The sequence below is a fragment of the Rhopalosiphum maidis genome, chromosome 1, assembly GCF_003676215.2.
Source record: "Rhopalosiphum maidis isolate BTI-1 chromosome 1, ASM367621v3, whole genome shotgun sequence".
Taxonomy (NCBI): Eukaryota; Metazoa; Arthropoda; class Insecta; order Hemiptera; family Aphididae; genus Rhopalosiphum; species Rhopalosiphum maidis.
Genome location: NC_040877.1, coordinates 9,804,989 through 9,830,239, shown reverse-complemented (window position 1 = coordinate 9,830,239; position 25,251 = coordinate 9,804,989). Strand labels below are relative to the sequence as shown.

The 25,251-nt window shown below is 29.5% G+C and overlaps 1 protein-coding gene across 2 annotated transcripts in view; it reads left to right on the top strand.

Annotated features, from left to right (window-relative positions):
* The window catches only part of LOC113547789 (discoidin domain-containing receptor 2-like), a 211,092-nt gene that overhangs the window by 104,784 nt on the left and 81,057 nt on the right, over positions 1-25,251 (top strand). For both annotated transcript variants that reach the window (XM_026948289.1, XM_026948288.1), the window contains one exon: positions 9,374-9,479. In XM_026948289.1, coding sequence (XP_026804090.1) covers positions 9,374-9,479 — 106 coding nt within the window. The remainder of the gene's footprint in view (positions 1-9,373; positions 9,480-25,251) is intronic.

The following is a 25,251-nucleotide window of genomic DNA, read 5'->3' as shown; positions in this document are numbered from 1 at the left end:
CTCATTAAAATGGCATAATATAAATATTTTGCGGAAGATGAACAAAAATTATTTTTGTTTTTAATTAAAACATTAAGAATTAAAAAACTTATTTTTGCAATTCGAATACTCGTATAAATATTGGATTCATCAACATTTCTTCGGTATTTACTTTGAAGTAATTCCCGGTAGACCGATCGTGAACTTTTTTTTCCCCCTCGTTGTATCTGAAAAAGTAATTTAGATCAGACCTAGGATCCCGTGCCGGGTTTTCATTCTTCTGTCCCCTGCCTATCGATTACAAACTTCCCTACGCGGTCTGTCTTCGTAGTGCTTTAATTAAAGGTCTGCTGCTCTTCTCGCGTTACAGTGAAAAGTTTCGCTTTAATTAACGTCGATAATTATACCGTCGTGGTGACAGTTTATCCGTGTACTTCCCTCTTCTATTCCTACCGCCATCACCGTCATCACTACTACACCATCACCAAGTCGTCACTGTCGAAAAGCATAATTTTTTCCCCACCATGAAATTCATGTATATACGTATACGGTATGCGTCGTCAATCAGTCAATTAAAATATAAAATATTAATCTACATCTTCAGCGGTAGCCGTCGCGTAATCGGCCTGCGGGTACAATAACGACAGTCACGCTGTGTCAATCGATCCGGAATATCTTCTCGCATAGGTGTACCTATATAGTGTGGGTGCTCTAACCACCCGCGGAAGACGTGAAAAATAATGGTTGCATGTAGGTACTAGGTATATATATATACGTATATATGCGTACGTGGAAGAAAAATGTACACTGTACTTGGCGTTCTCGTGACAACTAGCGAATAAATGCACTAACCGGATGCTCCGGGGGATTTGGCGAGGACATAAATCTTGACGCCATAACCGCCACACTTCCGTCGCGCTCACGCGTGATAAAAAAACGGTGAACGATCCGTAACGCTTGGAGCATCGGTCGCGATCACCGAAATTCCCGGAATCACGTGTTTATAATATTATACGTTCTATATACTGTGTGTATTCTATAGAAAATAATAAATATAGACATTAAAATATAATAAATATTAATGGTATAATAATGTACATCGACGGACAACGATACGATTCATGTCGCGTACGACCGTCATTGACGTTTCGACATTATCATCATTGCTGTCGTGTCGTTTTCGACGTAACCGCCGCCGCTGCTGCCGTTGTTGTGTTGATAAAATATTAGATCGGCTTTGAAGTCAGACTTGTTTTTGCATTTGAACTCGATGGTATCGCGCTCATGCCCGTCCATGTCGCGTTATTGTTTCGATTACCTGCACATCACTGAGGGCCACACGTTGATATAATACGCCGTTTCATCAAAATGTTAATATTATTAATCTCCATTGTACTGTGTGATGTTATGAAATTTTAGCCTTTTGTATTAGAGGTCTGTTAGCTGCCGGCAACTACGGATATGTTTCCCGCAATTTAAATAGGCTCTTGTTATCCGAGTATGGGGACCATAATAAACATGAACTTTACATCAAAAGGTGTCCTCTATCCTTAAGGGAAAAATGTATATATATTTAGACAAAGAGATATATTTATAATGACGTGTATATATATATATATATATATATATTCATTATTATTAACGACCTTTTGAGCTTCGTGAAAATGAATTTTGTGACCAGGGGGTGCGTGGTAATTATATGTTTTTTTCGCTCTACCCGAGTGCTCTTGTTATACAACACGCCGGTGATTGAGCACGTAACGCTGAAAATCCTGGTATTTATTCAGTTATCATTATTGCTATGACTTTGCTCAGCGAGATGGGTAAAAACAAATACCACCACCACCACACATAACCGGAATTATATACGTTCATATGAAATTTTGTTTATTTGTAGGATCGAGTTATAATATTATAATAATGAATTTGATATTCATGCTGTTTGATACAGCATTCGAATTGCCTACCGAAATCCATAATATGTCTGTAGACTACGCGTGTCTTCTCGAACGTTTCAAAATTCTCATTATTATTAACTCAATTACCTGAAGATATTACTATTATTATTACTATTATTATTGTGTACGCACACGTATGGTATATTTACTGTATTATAAATGTCGTATACGTCATTATTCTGCTCGACGAGCCGTATAATATTATTCTTCGTCCCCTGGAATGTCAGCCGCCGTGTGCGCGCGTGCAAATTATCGTGGAACGTAACAGGCTTAAAGTCGCGAGGTACCGACTCAGTTAAATTTGATTTATAGAAAAGGTTTCTGTCAAACAGGCCTCTTCACCGTTTCGAGCTTCTGGATCTTATTAAACGTGTAACGACCTCTGAGGCAATATATTAAGCAAATATTGTTTTGCTCGTGTAACCGTACCGAAGTTTAATAGGGTATTAAAAAATATCGAAAGCCAACACGCGCCTGTGGCGGCACAAAGGGGTCGTGTGGAGCGGAAAAATTGAAAATTCAACCACGAAAAACCCTGCACCTATACACCATATTATATATACTGCCATCGCTGTTGCTGCGTCGGCTGCGATGGTTGGTACAGCCCACCCGCGGGTATAAATTAATTTCTGTTGCCCTTCTGGGCCCGAAAGCACTTTCAAACAACAATAGTTATTCCAAGGAGAAACCCAACAGCAGAACAGAACACTGTTTACAAAAGTACGGGAGCTACGCAAAATATAAACACACAAAACAACATCACATCAAAAATGAAATAAATTAAATGTTAAGGTACTACCGTATTTCGAAATTATTATTTTTTTCCCTTCCGTTTGTCATTGTTCGTATTTAATCGTTACTTATAGTATTAATACGTTTTCATGCTTAAAAAAAGTTTAATCATTTTTAAAAATATCAAATCGTAGATACATTAATTTTAAAATATTAGTCTGATTAGTTTATATTTATTTTAATAAAATCACGTGAATATTTAATTTTTTATTATACCATATTATTAATAAATATTTTTAAAAATGATGTCAATTTTTTCACTTAGTACAATTTACGATGTTTTTATTTAATTTGATTTTAATTAAAATATATGTCAGTTTGCTTAACTTGACGTTACCTCAAAATGATATTAAAAATTTAAATTAAGTCGAATTTTAAGTGGGTAAAATTACGATCGGCTCCTAAAACATATAATTAATTTGTATGATTATAATTGTGGTACAACAAAAAATATAATGAAATTTAATTTAATTACGCAGTGTAGTTTTATACCAATTAGATATTTAACTAAAGTTGAGGTTCACTGTTTTAAATAAAAAGTTAACTAAACATATAATATCATTAGGGCCTCTATCGATTATACTAATTGCAATTTATTAGCAACGAACTTTTTTTTTCTTTGGTTAGTATTGACAAAACGATTTTTTGCACTAAATGAGAGAAATACTTCTCTTTGATTTTTATTCACTATATATTCACTGATTACATTTTTACCCTGTAATCAGTGCTTCCCTATATAGTGTTAATTTAATTAATTTTCCGTTACACATAATACTTTTTCATACACGTGTCACGCGTGCATGTGAAAATTACGTATTGAAACAGATTTTACATCACTCAGTCATGTTAGTGTAACTTACTGCATTTTAAAACTTTTTGACTGATAAAGGTGGTTTATAAAGTATACAAAATATTAAATATGATTCAGGACCGATCAAGTTCATAGTATATTATTTAACAGTACTTAATAATGTAGAAAATGTATTCGTTGTGCTTTCTACACGAAAAATAATAAATTATATTTTATATGCTATTATAAATTAATACAAAATCTTTCGGTTTCCGAAAAAATAAATATGCACTGAAATAGTATTTTACCAAATGTTAATATTCAACAGCGTAAATAAAAATAAAGTATTTAAACGATAATAGTTAATGAAAATTAGTTCAATACAATCAAAAACTTTTAACATTAGGCATTAGTCGTATGTGTATAGTAGAATATAATGAATAATAAATACGTATTATCGATTTCGTATTTTAAATTGCTTATTATTAATTATTTTATAATCGCCTGTTGCGTACTTAAACTATGCAAATATCAAATATATTATTAACAACAACTCAATAGTCCCAAACGTACAATTTGTCAAGCGTTTGTCATCGATGTTAGTAGTTGTCACCATACAATGATTATTGTTATGATGAATTATTGGTAAAGATCAGTATTTATGAAAAATAAACATGTACCTAGGGAAATCTGGATCATAGTTATATAAAAAGTTTACAGCATTATTACTAAATTACTATAATAAAAAATTATTTTAGTAATTATATTAATATTTATATTATTTTACTGCATGGTTTTATGAATAATGTTATTTTAAATATGAATAATAATAATTAGGTATTTAATTTTATTAATATTAAGTTTTTACAAAAAAAAAAAAAAAATATATATATATAAGTACCTATATAGTTGTCATTTTATTAATTATACTATATATTTATTAAATTTATATTTTGTAATGTGAAATTATGGGCTTCTTCACGAACTTGTTCAGTGAGACCTATTATCTTTTTGAAAAATAAAATTTTTGTATACTTATAGTATCCGAAATAATTCTAATTGATAATTTATAAAATATTATATTAATTAAGTATTTTCAAAAATATTTAAAACTATTAAAGGTACTTACTACCTATATTTATTTTTAGTAGTTGTTCATGTTATAAATGTTTTTTTATTAAATTATATAGACCATTTTTTCAAATTATTAATATTAGGTAATTATGTTATTCAGCGATTTCGCAGATAGATACTTATGTCAATAGTCAATTTTTTTGACCTTATTTTCACGGCTAAAAACTAGTTACAAATTTAAAATAGTATGAAAGATTTTGAAATATTTATATACGTCAAGTAAAAAAAAATACGGAAGAATATAATGTGAAAATTGTTCTTTAATTGGTATAATTTATTCCAAATGTCTGCATATTGTAATGGTGCTGCATAGGAAGTTCAAAAGCTATTTTCTAAGTTTTGTTTATGTATAGTTTATTTTTAAAACGAAATAGTGCGGTTCATATTCGCAGTTAATAAGAAATGAGAATTTTTTTCATCCAGTCAAAATATTAATACTACTTTTACTGTGACAATATTTCGAGTACTTTTCCTATAAACTATATATACGTACTGTAGGTAGTCTGAGAGGAAAATATTAAAATTATTTCTAAGGGATGCACGGAAGACATTTGCGGGGTTAAACCCTTAACCCCACCGATTTCAACCAATATTGTATATTGTATGTTGTTGGCCGGAGGTCGAGATTACTTTTGTTGATTGTGTAAAGTTTTTATACGACTACGGGGCTTACGTTACACTTCCTTATATATACACACAAGTCTCTCGGGGGAACATCGCGACGCGGTCAGCCCGCTCATACATATTCATTAAAATTTGCCCGTCGAATTCGCCACGCAACGCATCTACCGGATTTTGAATTCTCGAATTTTATTCTCTTGTGCTTTGTCCCGTGCACGCGTGTAAAACTTCCACGTGACCCGGCGGGACTACCGCATTTTGGTCTATGTCTATTGAATAAACTCACTCGTAACACTACTCTGTAATAAGCGCGCTCGGGATGATGCCCCGGCTACGCATACATATATATACATATATATTTATATATAGAGAGAGAGATAGATAATACGTGTTGATACGAGTGTTTGCGAAACAAGTTACGCGTTTGGCGCTCCCGGGGACCGGCGCTGTGTACCGAAAACGCAAATGCACAGGCGAGTCGTATGTAGGTATAAGTACCATCGCGGAGTTACTTGATTTCGAAAATTGGGTTAACGCACAAAAAGGGATACGCCACTAAACCACTGCGCTCTGTATATAGGCGTGTGTGCGCGAGCTACGTCTATTTGTCTAGTCGAATGAAATTAAATTAATTTTAACCACTCCTCGCCTCGGATAATAATTTATTTACTGCAATAGCAAGAGTTAATAATTTATGCACCGCATCGTCATAGAATCTAAAGTAGATGTTTTCGCTAATGGCGTATCGTAAAAGTACCTTCGTTATATATACGTGTCGTTTGAACGCTTCGGTCGTACATTAAATATGTAGCCTTTTGTCAAAAATGATTTTATTCGATTACGTGTACGCGAATAGTTAGCTCCTGTTGTAGGAAAATCTTGTTAAATTACCTATACTAAGTTATGCTAGTTAATTGTAAGTTATAGTCCTTTAATTGTAAGTAATTGTAAGTTCCTTCTCATAATTTGTAAATTGACCGTACCTCTGGGCCCGGCGGGGAGCTGTTGAAGTTTGCTTAGCAGCCTATTTAGCAACAGCCAAATCGCTCTGTATAAATTGTAAGTTAAAATTAAACCTACACGTATTCTGGAACTTGAGATATAATCAAAGGACTATCATTTGCAGTTTATTCAGAAATATTTTGTAATTGTCAGAAAGATGGAAAATTCACTGATATTATTTAATTATATTTAATGATTTAGAATATATGCTTTGGTATAGGTTATAATGTAAGTAATAGGTTATTCTACATGTGTGATGTATATTAAATTGATATTTGTTTTTATTCGTGTATCACTGTATCAGATATGTGCATCAACATGTAGGTATGCCATCAACTTTTTAATTGTGTTAGATCATTTTTATTTAAAGTCAAAATATATTTTTGCTGGTAAAAACTCATTATAACAATATTAATTTCTATAAGTGAAAAATATTGATATTCGACTTATCATATTTCATCTTATATAATTATATCTACTTATGCGTATAATCCGACAAAATTTTTGACGTGCCTTAATACGCGTATAATAATTAACCCGTGTATCATTTTGAGTATTCAAAATATATCAAATATATCCACTGGAATCTTCACGAAAATGACATTTCGTGGTGTGTTCTCTTTATAACAGCTGATGCTCCAGAGAAATGACTAAGTGTTATACTCTCTTGTCACTTCTTTTGATGAATAACTTACGTCATATTAATAAAATATATTAATTAAGTGTAAGATGGCTGTTCGTTTCGTTGATTCTAATATCAATTTTTGAAAAATACGAAATATTCATTTTCCTTCCACTAAATTGTTACTCATATCTCTAGTTTTCGTTATGGATTTATAGGTAAATTTAAAATATATTTTACGTTGTTACCGAGAATTCAGGTTATTCAATAAAGGTCAAATGCCATTTACTTTTTAATCAAATAATTAATACACTTGCTTTTTACGTTGAAGTATTTGTAATGTGTTTTATAAAGATTAATCATTTAATGTATGTATATATAGTGTGATGTATTCGATTAGGAATTTATACATTAATAGAAATTATCGAGTTAAATAAATAATATAGGTTTGTTAAAAAAAAAGCACAATTTTGTTTTATACGTATTTCCAGTTATGGTAATTTAACTTTATTTTCCACCAAAATTTTGTTTAAATAAATATAACTAAATATATTTACAATGTATGTATTAGTACTTTATTTAACATATTATTATAAACTTACTATTGATTATGTTTACGGTATTAATAATATTTTGTACTTAAAAAAGTTTCACATGTTAGATTTTCGAATATCGTTTAATACAATTTTACAGTAATTTAAGTATAGAAGAACTTTATTTGAAATACTTTTTCAAACGTAAAATGCAAATATATTTATTTTGTTTAGTTAATAAATTGCATTTTTATTTTTATGTTTTGAAACTGTATCAGTGCAATAAGGTTGTTCAAAGAATTTGTATAGTTGTCGTAACTCAATTTTTCTCCGTAGATTTCCAAAACAAATGAAAAATAAAATAAATTTAAATTATGTATCCTTTTGAACTCCAAACACGCATGAAGTGCGATGAAATTCCGCAGCGTGGTTTTCACCATTTTGGCACATCCGGTTATAATCGCCTAACTAACCGCAGCCCGGTTGTAGTGCGAGAAAAGTGACCGAAAAAAAATAGTTGAAATAGAGTCGGTTAGGTTGGAAGTGTAGGAGGAAACGTTCGGTGAATACAAATCCATCGTCTTTTTGGCCGATGTTTTTTTCCCCATAACTTTGAAATCATATCAATATACACAACGTGGAAATATTCATCCGAGGGGTGGCACAGCATTACATTATTCCGCCGTTGGGTGAATATTAAGTTCACCGGTGGCGTATGTAGAACCGTTAAAATCGGTACTATCAGTGTTTGTTCCTATGGAAAGTTTTCTGCATTTACGTGTGACTGTTCAGCAAGATAAGACCCCCTCCACACTTTTGTTTGTCCCTACCGACGTTTTGGAATAGCTTTTTGTTTCAAAGGGTACGATTAAAAGGTCAACGGTCTTAATGGTTCTTTTCAAAACGTTTCCCAGAAATTGGACTTGAAGGGACCGAGTTGAAATACACGCGAGGTTTGCCTAACATTATTTGTATGTATATGTGTTACCCGAGGGAAGAATTACATACGTCTCAAAAGTCACATACTGCCATGTTTTTAACGATAAATCAAAAAAAAAAAATAAAAATAATGGTAAACATGTCTTTTATAATCCTTGACACTGATTATATCGTTCACATTTTAAAATTGTTTTTTTTTTATAAATATATTCTAAATTATTAATGTCAATTCAATCTCTCATACTAAGTTTAAATAAAATTTCATATTTCAAAAATGTTTATTATAATGTTATGTATTATGTTCTATACTTCTTATAAGTAAAAATAATCGTTTATTTTTAACTGCTCATACAATGACTAAAAATAAACATACTATTTTATAAACACATTTTACAGCTTATAATTTTAAATATTAGGGCCTTTAATTTAATCGTAGAGCTACAAAAAAACTCACATGTATGTAGTCACATAAAGAAATGGAAACGAAAAAACTATTTTCAATTCTTTTGAAGTGGTAATAGTATTCATATATAAAAAGTTTCTGAGCTTTGTGTCCAAAAATATTATTTTAAACATGTCTCCAAAAATACCTTAACTTCTTTAACCATTTTAAAATGAACTTGAGAATTATATGTTTTTTTCTTTTTGAATTTCCTATTTATGTATACGTATATAATGTATTTATTTGTAATTCAAAAGCGATTTCCTCTAAACATATTATAAAAATAAAAACATCATCTACTACGTATATAACATTATAACATATAATAATTATAAGAATTCTAAATATAAATTATAACCAATATTTTATGTAGTTAACTAAATGCATAAAACCAATATCTGATTTCATTAAATATAAAATTGAACACCGTTAGCAAGTTTGATGAGACAATTATTAATATTGATGAAATATGCGTTTGAGTCTAACGTACAAAAAAAGTAAAAAACGTTTTTTTTTTTTTTTATAGATATAATTTATTAATGTTTTATTATTGTTATTTAGAAGAATGTCGTTCACAGCTCGGTATGGAGTTCAGCAAAATTCCTGATCACAGGATAACAGCTAGCTCTTCATATGAAGTCAAATCAGTGGGACCACAAAATGCAAGGTATGTCATATTCAATTTTTATTTCCTATGTATACTTGTTATTTGTCATATATACAATACAGTTATTGAGTACAGGTTTTATAGTAAGTAATTTGGTTGCGCAAATTCTTTCCGAAAACTTCTTGTATAAGACTGAATAAAAATAGGTTCGAACAAAAAGAAAGTTTTTAAAATTAAACTGCTGCTTTATTATTACCTATCCTTTCGAAAACCATTGTATTTGAGAAATATCGCAAAGTCGAGCCGTATACAGCTGCTGGTTTGAAAACTTTTAACTGCTTTCATACTAAGTCAAAAGCCTAATTCGGTCCATAAGATTCATTCAGTAAGTTTTTGTTATTAACATTTAGAATAATATCAGTTAGCGGTTATTTTCTCTAATAAAAGAAAACCTCCAATTTTAAAATGAATAAAACAAATATTGAATCGTTTATTTTCGTGACAAACAATCTACGGGTAAAAAAAATATTTTAAAGATAATATTAATCAATTGTTTTAATTTAAATAACAGCACAATTCAAAAACTTATTGTTATATTTATGACTCATTAGTATTGTTTTTTTTTTAAATTTCACGTACTGTTCTCTGTTCAAATAAATAAAATTGACATTTCCGTAATGTGCGTTTTTTCAATAGTCTATGTAATTTACGACTGAAAAGAATAACTCCTTTTTCAATCATTTTTCTCGAAAATTATTTCTTACACACCTGTACTAGTCTTGTTCGATGGATTCTTTTTCAATGAATATACAATTGTTATTCGCTCTGAAAATGACGTGCCCAGAAAATCTTTATTGTTTGTTTCCATTTTTATCATACGTTTACATAATTGTTTGTATTTTATTTGAATTATTGTACAATATTATTGTAAATTAAATAATCCTACACTGCGTATTATTATTTTTATCTAAATATTATTGGTAGTTTTAGCATTCAACCTTTTTTTAAGTATTCAATTGTGCTATATAAGTGTTAGCTTTGTAGCTATGATGATTTATGAAATTGATAATTCTATATTATTGAACACTACATAACAGATAATAACACAATGAAATGTCTAAGTTATAATTATAACATGTACAATACTAATATGCATACACAGTAAATACAGTCAAGTTTATTTTATTCATGTTTTTTGAGTTTTGTGTAGTTCCATTTTTAATCTAAGCAAGGTTATTTGTAATGGGTAGCTTATATTTTACTAAGCATTTAAATATAATATACTTGTATAGTAAATATGTAAAATGTAGTATAACTAGTACTATATATTTGCTTATTGAACTTTTTATAATTGTGAATATTTCATTAATAAATAAAATTAAAATAGTGTTTTCAATGTCAAAAATGAATCACTTAACCATATTGTAATCATGAATGAACAATGCTATTATGTATGTGTCTTATTTTATTTTAAGATAATATATATAATACACATACGTATGTTGTTTTATACACAATTATTACGGTAAAGTTATTATTTAAAACCGTTACGGCAAATTAAAATTGAAGATTATCAATGATCGTTTTAGAATGATTAACTTTTCTTGTTTATATTGTATGAGTAAACGATTCATATAATACATATATATATATATATTATATACATATAGTCGTTTCTTTCTCTTTGGATTACGAAATATAGCTGCTAATAAGATTACGGGTGCTCGTAGTCGGATATCCGAAACTTCTCGTTTCCTTTTTTCCCCCTTCTCTTCCCCTTCTAACAGTGTCTCACCATTTTTGGCTTCGGGTAATAAATCCGCTTAAAGTCGGTCGGCTGGTCCGTAATGAAAAACAAAGCTGCTGAGGATGATAACGAAGGGATGGATTGTTAGGGGGTAGAAAATGAAAGTCCAATGTGTACGAAAAACTGGATTTGGTTTTTATACAACTCCATTGCGTATATTGTAGAGAAAAATAACAGTTTTTTTTTTCTTTGTGCAATGCGATTTAGTGAAGATTATCACCCCAGTTGTTTTTTTTTATTTTTACGGACCGTAGAAAAACAAGCTCCTGAAAACATGAACATAAATGAAATGGCTGCAGTCTTCGAGAACCCCTAATGCTCAAAATTAACGGCAATCAAATTGCTTATGCTTGCACGTCAAGGCTAGGCGATACCTTGAAATCGCTTTCATAGCCACCCTCTATCACTAAATAGTCGAAAATTAAATTTTTTTCGGACATTTAATCAACGCAAATAAATCATCCATATACTTAACAGTAGTATTATCACGAAGTCGATATATTTTTGTATCAAATTTCTTAGGTTACGTACTGTTTTCAATAAAAAGTGAAGTCTACTAGATAAACAATTTATTTATTTGTTGAAAATATTTCTAGGTCCCTTGCACATATTAATACCATTTTATAATAAGTTAACTATTAGTAATTCGTTCATACATTTAAAAATATTCAACCGATTAACGGAAGAATTCCGATAATATAAACAAGAATTTTTGATAAAGTTTCAAAAGATTTAGTGATTCCTTTTAAAGTATTTGAATGGAGAACGTCCCAGGTGTATTTAAGGATTTTGAAACTTCTTTTATGGTATTAAACTTTAAAAACTATTTATAGAGTAAATTAATATTTGATTGACGTAAATAAATTAAAATTAATAAATAACACAACTAAAAGTGTATAGTTTATTTTTTTTTATAAATAAACAATTATTAATGGATAATTAATAATTTTTTAGTATTTCTGTAAATTAATATTTTTTTATACATTTTATAAATACATTGGTCTATATTCCAGTTATTACTATAGTCAATAGCGTTAGAAATATTTTGTTAAATTTAACCTAAGACATGTTAAAAGTTGTGATTTTTTTATATCGTACAAGATGAAAGATAAATTGTACAGCCTTACCCTCTGAGTGCATTTGATTGATTTTCAGAATTGGGCATATATAAGGTCCAGTATTTATTATACCCTTTTTAACGTTAGTCACTTTTAGGGGAACGATTCGATTAGCACAGCCTTTTTTGTTATGTCAAATGCTGAATAGGCCACCCGTCAAGGTAAGCATACACTGTATGCGACATTCATAATTTACCACACGTATAAATAAACAACAAAGTAAACTTTGTATTTAAGTGCTCAAAATAGTTTCATGATTTATAATATACAAAAAAGTCTTTGTGTTGTTCAATGATATAATTTATATATGTATAAACATGAATGGTTTTCAATTTATTAAAGTTTTAAATGCCAAATTGTATTTTATAATATGGTACTCATTTCGTTTGTTTTAATTTTTTTTCTTTTGCTCGTTCTATCTTTAACTTTTTATACTGATACCAATGAATAGTTTCAAACGAAATACAAATATAATTAAGGGAGTTCATCTAAAGGATTATCTCAACTTAGTTTAGGAAATGACGACAAAATTATGTACAAACCTGAAAAGTAAACTAATATTATTACGAAACCAACTAGATCTTATATTAAGTATTATGATGTTTTCGTATGAGGTACAAAAACTACATACATTGTCGGACGATAATATTTCAAACACTAAATAATTAATTTCGTATTTTACATTGTAATGGTTTTAAAGACATTTCATATTACATTAAGTAAATATAAGGTAATTATTAAAATGATGCGTACACCGATGAATAACTTTTATTTTTTAATTTCAATTTATATGACGTATAGTTTTGAGAATAATCTGCTTTAATTACCACACATTTTGTGTTATTAAATGTTTCACATTAATAATCTGTTTAAAAGAGTTTAAAGGCTAAAAAGTTGTTGTTATATTTAACCCGCTGATATCATGTATAATATCTTTGGAATTGGGACTATTATCTCTTGGGGCTAACAAAAAAAAAAACATATGAAGTAACATAGGTTAAAGTTTTATTAGAAATTCGAATTTGGTTAGGGTAGATTTACATTATAGATAAAAATACATAAATTATACAACTTTTAACGGTGCATTATTAACCATAATATCATTCATAACATTTTTAATAAACTTTGTAATTTTATAAATTTGATTATAAGCATTTTACTATTATACTTATAGTTTAATTTGAATACATAAAAGGTTAGGTTAAGTTAAAATATTTAAATATTTAAATTTTAAAATTTAAACTTAATTTTCACATAGAAACTGTTAAAAATAATAAATACATTTATTATACACATTTATTGTACATTTGTACTATTGTAATTATAAACTGTATATTATATCTAAGTAAAAAAGGGCTCTGCTTGTAAAAATATATATTAAAAATGAATAGAAAAGATGTATTAAATTTATATCTATTTAGGATTAAAATAAAGATGTGATGACTTTTTACTAATTTTTATTTATTGAATATAATAGCAACTTTGTAGTTAAAAACTTGGTAAAGTTAAAAAAATATATTTTTAAAATATCCTCTGAATTTATTAAATATAATTATGTTGTTCAAACTATTAATAAAATTAATCTTATTTGTTTCATCTTCTTAAGTTTTAAGATGCACTGTAAATATAAAATTGATTGCCTCTAAAATAGTGGATGATAATTTGTCCACAAATAATAATAAAATTATATCATTTTATTTTCTAGTTTGAAACTTCATGTTTGACGAAAATATTTACTGATTTTACATGCATCCCTAGGTATCCTCACGCACCACATACTATTTTATAGGTTTGTAGCTTGTATTTGATAAGTGATGACTATGCGTTACAAATTCAAAGTAAATATAATAATTTAAGGATAAATTAATTTTTATTTTTTTTATTCATATTGGTTTGTGTGCATTTTTATTCGATGGACTGTATTAAATTAATTTACACATTATTTACATATTTTGTTATTTATTGAATGCATGATTGGCAGTTTTGACGTTTACTGACAGCAATTCTCAAAATGTCGACCTTTAAAATGTACTCGTCATCAATAATATTATTAAATTAAATAACATGCTTGAATTTCAATATATAGTTATATCACACTTCTGGTAAAATAAATGTTTAATTTTAAAATTTTCATTTGATGAGAAGAATATGTTCTTTTTCAGACTAACACAAATTCATTACTAGTTAAGTTTATTAATACATATTATGTTTATCAATATTTCTACATTCCACATGTCACCACTAACTGTTTAGTAAATGAACCATTAAGACGGTTGGTTTCAAACGCCAATGTGGATTTAAATTTTAAATTTAAATTGTTGTTTTTAGTTTATTATTATTTTAATACTGTGAAGTCAACTTATATTTTATATTTTATAACATGTTTTCCAGTATTATTTCAACCATACATTATTATAAACATGCTGTGGTTTGCTGGTTTAATTAAACCTGCAATCATAATTTGTATAGATATATTTGAAAATAGAGTCTAGCCCGTTAAATTAATAATCATAAATAAGTAATATATTTTTCTACCATTTACATGCGTGTTCTAGACGTATCGATCATTTATATCGGTGTAGTTTATTTGATGGTCAGCTAACTGCGTTTCGACTGGTACCACATATACGTTTATTGTGGGTAGTTTAGAGAGAACGTCTCGTAAAGAACACTTCAACCTCGACGAGTCGAGTGGCATTAAAAAAAAAAAAATTCCTCTGGCTTCCTCAGAATCACTTCGTGCCGTGGTTTATGATGACAAAAAAAAAACGCAGTAGTTAATGGCCATCTTGAAACCTCTTTACCTACACGGCGGGCGCCCATCGTTGCATCCCATTATTTTCTTCTTTGAAAGTCATGTGACCCCCCTAGCAGGCAGTTTTTGTGGCGCCTGTACGCTGTATAATAATAATAATAATAATAATAATAATAATATAATGTTTGTTTGGCCGGACAGACACTATATATTACTATAACACGCGTTCGCCTCCGCCATTGCGTTCGCGCGTATAAGCTTCATCGAAATCTAGGAAGCTCATGCTTCGTGTTGAAACAAAACTTTGCGGATAAAGTTTATTAAAATTGCATTACGAATATAGAGTGTATAATATTATAATATATGTGCGCCGAGTTCTGATTATTTCGAAGTTTTCACGTCAACCGCATCACACTCGCGTGTATATTCTGCAACTTTCGTAATAAACTTCTCGAAAATCCCTTTTTAATTAGCCATATGCATTATTGAATACACATAAATACAAGTGCACGTATATTATCACTAGGCTGTCGCAATCACTAAACTTAATTAATTTTATATAAGTGGTAGGAGATATTTTAAATTATTTTGATTACATTCTTCGATGCGTGTCATAATATTTTCGGTGTACCGCGCAGTTATATAAACCGCACTATTTTTATCAGCTCTCGATAAATTAAATATTAACTGTGTAAAAAGTTTTATTATTTAGTGTTTTAAAATTACTACTATAGCAAAAAGAAAAAAAATGACAATCATGGATATTGAAATACTAAAAAAATTTTAGATAAGTCGTTCAAATCTTAAGAATCGACTTATTAATAGAGCAAGTATGAGGTGAACATTAAGATCCTTATTTATCAATATATTATTCTCTTTAATATAGTTTATATGGATAAAATAATTTAAGTATTTAATTATAGGATGGCGCCTATTTATATTTAAAAAGTGGTTATTATTTTTCGAAATATCTTAGACTAAAATAATTGAATTGCATTTGTTAAAAAGACTAATTATTATTAAATTATAATTACGAGTTCTAGATCGCCGTTTTAGTGTATTGTATTGCGATATCAATTGGTTTTATTTTTACATACATCGCTTTTAATCTATAGTCCTTCTTATACAAACTTTTCGATTAATGAAGGTATATAGAATAAAAAAGGTATCAAATACATGTAAAATAACATTGTTTTAAATTTAAATGATTGATTATATTACAAGGAGTCGGCCTATTATAAAATACTAAAGACGTTCGTAAGCTGATTAATGGTTAAAAATAATACACAGCTAGACTATAATACTGGCGAGTATTTGAGTTAACGATACGGTATAGTTGATAAACTAGTAATTATAAACTTAAGTATTCGAAACTCATGACTAATTAATTAGTATACCTATTATCTAAATGTTTTATTTTTGGCAATTCGAAAATACTTTTGCACTTCATAATTCTTACTCATATAAAATGAAAGGTTTTCATTGTTCGTGAAAAAAGAGAACACATTTGCAATGCAATACAATTTGATCGGTAGAGGACGTCATGTTGAATGCCATCGGTTTTTTATTTTTAATTAATGTAAATAATTATTTTTACTTAAGTACAGACTACAATGCTGTCGTCACTACGTTAAATTTGAAATTATTATATTATTATCAATACGAATGCTTTAATTCCTCGTCAGGATTCGAAGAGCGTATAAAACAAAATAATGTTTTGATACTGCCAAAACGCACAAGTCCCCGGTGCCCCCCACCATTCACGCTCACTCGACGCACTGCGTATATCCGTCACTGTATTTAGGAGCGGCAGAGTGGTTTTCGTCGTTCGGTTTTACGACGGCGGCGGTTCGCAACGGGGCACCGTTAATTATTTTATTATCGTTGACGTTTAACGGAACCGCGGATGACAATCTGTCAGCGGAAATCGCCAACTCAGCTGCAGGCGTAACATAATGTTTACACTTACAATAGGTAGGTATAGAGCGCGCAATAAAGCAAGCTGTATAATATTGTGTATGTATATATCGTGTATATTTAGAAACGAATTCTTGTTGATAATTTGGCGCGAGAAACGTTGAGGTATAGTTATAGAGGGGGGGCAGTGGTTTGGGTGGCGATGGTAGATTGGGGGGGGATACCCGCAGTATTACCCTTTTTAAAGCGCTGACATTTCAAAAACCTTGTTTTAAGCGGTGGCCGCGGCTCTGGGTGGAAATAATTAGTGTAATGTACTGTGCCGGTGGTGTGTGACGACGACGACTGACGATGTGTTTGGTGAAAGTAAATTACAGATTACATTTAATTTTTATTTTAATATGAAAAAAAATAAATGATAATAATAACCCTCAAATACGAAATATATAAAAATATACTCTCATACGCGTTTTCACGTCATTTCGAAAAGGTTTTTCAAAAATCCGTAAACATATAAATATACAATAATATTATAGTCTTACGTACCAACTATTGGCTGCGACGATACACTATAGGTGACAACGACCACCGACGGAGGAGAATAACTCACGACCGAAAAGGTTTTACCTGAGCGAATAATTCGTTACAAATTATTATGTAAACATTACGTCATCGGCTTTGCTTTTACTCCCTACACAAACTCTGCAGTGACGCGATACCCCTACACGCAACCCTGTCCCGATCACACGGCGGCGTTTATCCGACACGCAGGCGACAAAGTTTTTCGCTCCGATGCCGCGATGACAACCGTCATCCCTGTTCACGTCGGGGATCGTCATTGCAATAATATAGCTCGCGTGCATTCGAACGTAAATCGTGGATTCAGGATTTATATAATATCTCACTTTATATTTCACCCCTATTTTCTCCCTCCTCCTCTCACTCTTTCTCTTCCCGCATCTGTAATGTTATACCTACGTTATAATGTGATATTTCATTTGGCTTTTACCTGCAGTACGCATTAATGAGTAATTATTTTGTTCGAGTCCATATTCAATTTTTTTAATGTTGCTTACGTAGTCATGTGTAAAATTGCATTTTAAACGACCGTTCGTACCGTAATATAATTTCTTATAATTATTCGTAAACGTGTATACGACTTTAGCCCGTTGGCCACGATTTGTTTTTAAAGGTTTCAATGATTATATTAGTAATTAAAAGAAATTATATCACCAAATTATTAAAGCAATAAAAACGTTCACTTGATGCTTATTACGTACAAAAAATTAACGTTTAAGAAAAATTAGTTTTATTAATAATTTTTACTAAAATTTAAATAGTGTTTAAATAATTTGTTTATCATTGATTGTTTTATTATTTTAATTTAATTTCTAGTTTTTAGTGAATGAAAAATATTATAATTATATTTTTCATAATTCCTATTATCATAATTTTTTAACATTCACGAGTCATGCGAAAATAAAAATAAATATATATGTAGTATGTAAACATTATAAACGCTACAATTTAAATAATTAAACATAATTTTTGGTGGTGAACCAGATTTTTGTCAAAATACTAAGTGTGTAGGTTTCTGGCATGATCCACAAATTCAAGAAAGGTGTCTTCCGGACCGGAAACCTGGTTCCGGCGAGAATACCGGTATTCGACTGGCCATCATTTCCGGTGCATGGTATAGTTTCCTCAATATCATCCATCCCTTCTCTTATATATAATCAGTATCATCATATCACAGTCTATATAATAGTTATGGATTAAGATAATGGTCCTTTTGTTCAGTAAATCCTCATTTGTTGTATACAGAACAATGTCTTTCTCCAGTGGAATTCTAAATTCGATGGCCATTCTTGTATCAACAATCGATGTGGAGCCACTATAATACTGATCGAATCATAATGGACTAGTATTTCCAGTTAAAAACCTTACTAAGATAAATCAAATTCCATATTATAATTCCAAATTCTAAACTTATGAATATCCCATATTAATATCTTTAATATTTTTTTTCAGTACTTTAACATAAAAAATTGATATGTTTGCATCATAAGTAAATGTTTGTATACTAATGATTTATATTTATATTGAATGTGTAGGGACCTGGGGCACACATATATTTAAAATATGTTTTTAATCACACAATATGGTAGTTGCAAATAGTTCAAATTAAAAAAGATCAAACAATAAATTGTTTAATTATAATATTTTTGGTTTATATCAGGTAAATTCCTATTTAAAAAATATATGAATGTTCTAAGAAACGAATATTTAGTGATACAGTAATTTCGAATTAGTCTGATATTGAAGCTCTTAGCATAAACTTCATGTAAAGTTTCTTCCCAACTTTATCATTCTCTATACTTCAGGCAAAATTAATATCAGGTTTGAACGCAGAAAAGGGGCGATTCTCTGATGTATATACTGTAGTTTCGTGTATTTTATTTTTTCTCTCTCAAATCATATTTTCATGCAAATATTACAAACATAATCTTTTGAGAAATATATTTTCTATAACTATTACAGTTTGTGTGATTAATTTTATTTTACAAAATATATGAATTTCTAAATGCCTCTAAAAGAAAAAAATAAGTTTAAAATAATAGTTTTTTTACTTATTTTAATCAATGCATATTATCGTATTTTATAAATTATAATTCTAAATACGATATAATATTGATAATTCAATATAGTAAAATAAAATACATATTGCTAAGTGAATTAGTTATTTTTATAATTTAGATATATTGTATTTAATTAACTTTTTGACACAGAAATTATATAAGTAAAACTATAATATCGTATAAGAAATGAAAAATTTATAATTTTTTTTCGTTTTTAAACACTTGTTTACTTTGATATTCAAAAATAAGGTATGTTAGTTCAAAAGAAAATGATGTTTGAGTCGAATATAATTTAAAGAGTGAGAAATAACGCATAAAGTGGAAGAGTTAAGTTTTTCGATGTAGACGAGTTTTCAAATTGTTTATTGTAAACTGTGTTAACAATTTTAAAATTTAACGATAAAAAAAACAATTTAACCAAATTTATATTGGACTTAAAAACAATAAAGAAAAAACATATCAACAAATATAAAATCTTATGTATGGGAGAGAGCGTATGTTTTGATTACAAACAGCTCATATATACTTTAATATATTTCTTTCTATTTTAATGGAAACAACTGATGCATTGATACGTGACTGTCATTTAAAGCGTTCCAATTCCAATGAAATATTTTTTGATTAAATTTTAATATTACCTTTTTTCCTATCGTTTGGCTTTTGCAAATTTCAATTTAGATACAAGACAATTTTTAAATGTAAATTTATGGAGAAAAATAATGTAGGTAGTTAAAAACGATTTAAAGTAGTTCAAAATATTAGATAATATAATATCTATTATTTCTATATTCTGTTGTAAATTTAATTTTAAACGGTTACAGTGAATTATTAAATAATGTTTTTAAAATAATTCTAGTTTAAGTTTTAAATGCGTAAAACATTTTTCGAGTCCTATATCAATCTATAAATATTTTAAATTTCATTTTTGAAGCGTTTGAAATTTGTTTTGAACCCTCTATGTCATTTCACTTGTGTATTATAATGGAAAAGTTATACGTTTTAGTTCTTTCTTTTACTTTTATGTTGTAAAAAATAAGTCCTGACCCGAAAAGATTAAAAACGACGAACAATGAGTCGTCTTCAAATTCTCCCACCAAGAGTTTTACCCTTAAAAAATCTATATCATACTTATATAGGTATATAATATGTATTACTGAATACAACGAATTGATCGGATTATGCGAATTTTGAGGGGAGAAAAAATTAAGTAGATATAGCACATAAAAAAGACTAGGTTTTACGAGCTAAAATACGATACTCCGGGAGTTCATTGTGGTATTATGCGAGAGGGTTAAAATAGCCAGTCATTGGTTTCACGCGCAACACAATGGGAAGTTCATTTATTTTCTTATCAAAGAACAGGGTTTGCTGCATTGATTCCCACGTTCATATTATCGGAAGTGTGCATTATACAGTGAAAAATAATTATTTGATTAAACTCCGATTTTTATATTAAAATTAAATTTTGAAAATAATTGGCTGCGACATATTTTTGGATATCAAATTTCGATTTTTAAATCACATTTTGATAATTTAATAAACGTATTATTATTTTTTTTATCTATAGGTATAGTTTATGCACATATACGTTATTACAATAATGTATCATACATGTTGTTATTGTTTATTCCAATCATATATTATTTTATTTAGACAAGATAACGTAATATGCATTTTAACAAGCTAAACATAGATATTGAAAGTCTCTAGAACTTTAAATAGGGAAATTATTTACCTATAAAACTAGAATTTCCTTGGTTGTTTAATTTTTAGAAATCAATTGAGCGGAATTCAAACGATCCTAAACTTATTACCAATTGATACGGTGATCAATATTGTTTCATTTCGTTGTTGATGATTAACAGTCCTTTAGCGATCAATTCGTTATAATACTAATAAATATATAAACAAAAGTATAATTTAGACATCCAAGTTTTTGACAATCATATTTCTGGCACCCCATTTATTTCATGTAATATAAGGTAAGGTTAGAGGAAACTTTTACCCAAAACATAATTTTCCTTTATCTGTTCAACTTTTTCACTGGCCATAAAGTTCATTATTATCCCTTCGATTTTCAAACTCATAAAGGTAAAAGCTGTTTCAAGTTATATTGATTGAGAGGAACGAGCGAAACTTTTAGATTTAAACGTTAACGTCAAATTAAATCGAAGTACAGTTATTATAAAAACACTCAATCATTGAAATATAGCAATTATTTTGAAACTATATTCTGAAATTAACATTTATCTAAACATTCTAAACTCTATTTTTTATTTAATATATATAAATTATTTATTACTTAAATCATTGAAAATTGTCTTTCAAACAAATTTATAATATGATCTAGTATTAATCGAGTTTGATTTTTTGTTTTTAAAAAATTTATCTTACATTTTTGTAAATTGATTATTTTCATTGTATCCATTTTTACGTGTATTCTAAATTTTCGATAACTAAGTGCAATGTGTACGATGTATTTGAAAAAATTGCGATGACATTAATACCTATACATGATTTTATCTTAAGACAATCATTTAATACAATTTGCCGTTTTTTCGGTAAAATTATGTCCAAAAGTACGTTTTTTCCCAATAGTGCATACATCACTCCAACACGACATACACCCGTGCGCGTGCATTGCTGACCCTTCGGGTATACGGTTGTGGGAAATAACACATTACATAAGTCACAAATCACGATCTCTTACCCTTGTATTTAAGGAAATGTGTTTTCTCACACAGTGGTGGTTGGGAGGCGAGGGCAAGAAAGTTTGCAGTAATGTTTTTGCGGTTAGGGCATTTCGGTGTACATTGGCGATAAAAGATTGCCACTCAAAACATATCCAGTAGAACAGCAGCGGAGAGTCTAGTGCAAAATCATGTCTGTAGGGGTAAATTATTCTAAATTATGTATAGACGTAGACTCAGTCACGGGATTAGTCACATCCCGGGGGCGTGCACTTCACCACCCCCTTCTCGTATGCTCTTCTCGGCACTCTATGGCTAGGTTTTCAATTTTAATTTTCAACCCTTTCTGAGATGATAATATATTACATGCATTTTTTTTTATCTTAGCGCTTCGTTTTATTTTTTTTTTTATTTTACGCTACCGCGGTGGTCGCCTCGGGTCGTGTATATTTTTCATTATCAGGTGAACACATAATATACCAGCGTTTATTATAGCCCGAGGGAACGTGTTTACCGATCCCCTCGACCGAAGCGCGTGTATGTAAACGTCATCGGATGGCATATTTTAGACGGAGAAAAAAAGCGGTGCACGCGCTGGTTCACTTCACTAGACCGTATTTCTGTTGGCGATGGGGTGATATTATATGGTCGAGAGGGGTAGGTATGTGAGTGCGCACGCACGCGTGTGTGTGCGTAGATGAAGAACTGAGGGTTTTAAATAATTGAAAAGGTTAGCATCGCGGTGCATACAAGCGTGTAACTGTATACCTTCACGTGCGCGCCGCCATTATACGTATATAAATATTATACTGTACCACTCCCTTCCCACCGATCTACCGTTGTGTTCACATAACACAATGCATTATGATGTAATAATATCGTCGCCACTGATTGCAATTATTATTACTTTTAGGAAATTCAATGCGTGGAAAATAATACTCACTTTTCTCTATTGCAGAATCGTCTTCGTAATCGTATATAATATAATATTACAATACCAATGCGTGTCTTGGGTATTTCTGATACATTAAAATATGCGGATGCGTAGTGTATATACGCTATGAATCGTAACGAATAACGTTAAGTAATGTGTGGTTTTACGGTTACTCGGTACCTATATAGGTATCTGTATCGTTAATATCGCATAATATCTTAAACATTTTCCTACACGCGAAAAGGGAAAAAGTTTTACGATTTTAATCAATATTTTGAGTATTTTGAGTAATACTATAATATATTCCATATTTGTTATGAATTAATATACCTACACATATTTCTATACGTACGTAAAGCCTAACAGTGTATAGTTGTTTGTGTTCAACACTATTTATTATTTTTTCCGTTTTATGGTATGCTGACAGTCTTAATACCAATTAGTCACCGTTTTCTGATCTTGTGATATATGAAACTAATAAAATATAATACGTAGAGATTCAAACGGCGATGTCATTACGGCCAGTAAATCATAAACATTCGATTGTATAGGATAAATGTATAAAATATAATGAAATATTAAAATTGTTTCTAAATATTGTCCTATATTGGCGATAGCAGTTATTTTTAATAGCGTAAACAATATGAAAGCCTTTTCTCATAGACGATGACTTAACACTATATTATCTTAAATCGTGGTTGAAACTAATACTTACCACATTATTACACTAATATTAGATGTATATGGGCATAATATCGAGATTAAACGTTTGTCTCTGAGTAAATAAATTTGCAAAGACATTATTTAGTCTAATCGGTATAATACAACTTATAATAGTAGACGATAAAAACATGATGCTTAATGTTTAAAATTATAAATACAGTATTTTTTAGTTTATAAAAACCGAATTTCTGAAACTATTTATGTATCATGAATTATGCACTTAAAAACTAATGCCATATGTTGATGTGATTTTTGAATATTTACTTAATTGTATTATGTTAGTTTGTGAGTTTAAACTTAAAAGTTAATCAGTTAATGTATAACTAAATTATCAGAAATAAGCGGGTTAAAAAATAAATAAATTGTACTATGTAGAATTAACTGATTATATACTGATAACAGTGACTATTAGCGTATGGCCCAAAACAACTAGCATGTACTCGAATATAGACAAAATAAATAATATACAATACGATGTCTAATAATTGGCGTTAATTAATTTCATATTTAGCATTCAAAAATTAATAAATCGATGCATATTAGTCGAACTAGTTCATGACAGCTAGGTGTATAACACGGGGACACGATTTGAAAGTAAAATAATTAAGTATAATATAACTGGCAAAGGTCGAACAAGCATTACCCATTAAGATTTCAATTTTCAATAGGCAAAAGCAGTGGGTCAGTGGGAAAATGGGATGCGAGTTAAAAAGCCCAACCCTTTGTACCGTATTAAATTAGTTTATAAAAATAATAATAACAATGAAAAAAATAAGAGAAAAATCCAGCCGGGGGAGAAGTTAAATATCTTCACGGTAAGAAGATCATAAACAATAATATTATAATATTTAACGGTGTAACAATTTAGAGTGATATAATAAAACGACATTGTATTGATTTTATTTGATGACAATCAATTCGTGAAATAGCATTCCACAATTCCAGCTAAGTATGAGGCGTACAATAAGTTGGTAAAACTGAAAAATATTAAAATAATAATCTGTTTTTATGGAAACAGTATTTTTGTTTTACTCCGTTTTTATTTTCTGTGCAGTCCCCTTTTACCTACACAGTTATATTAATATGCAAAGGATTCTTAATAGAGTTTAAGGCTTCAGGCGGATTGAAACACAAACAATGCGTTTTTTCGGTTAGGGAGGAGACCAAAAGAGGGTGAATAAGGATTAAATCTCGTTATAGAAACTTTTGCCCGTATCTAATAACTTGGATGACGTCATAAGTTTGCAAT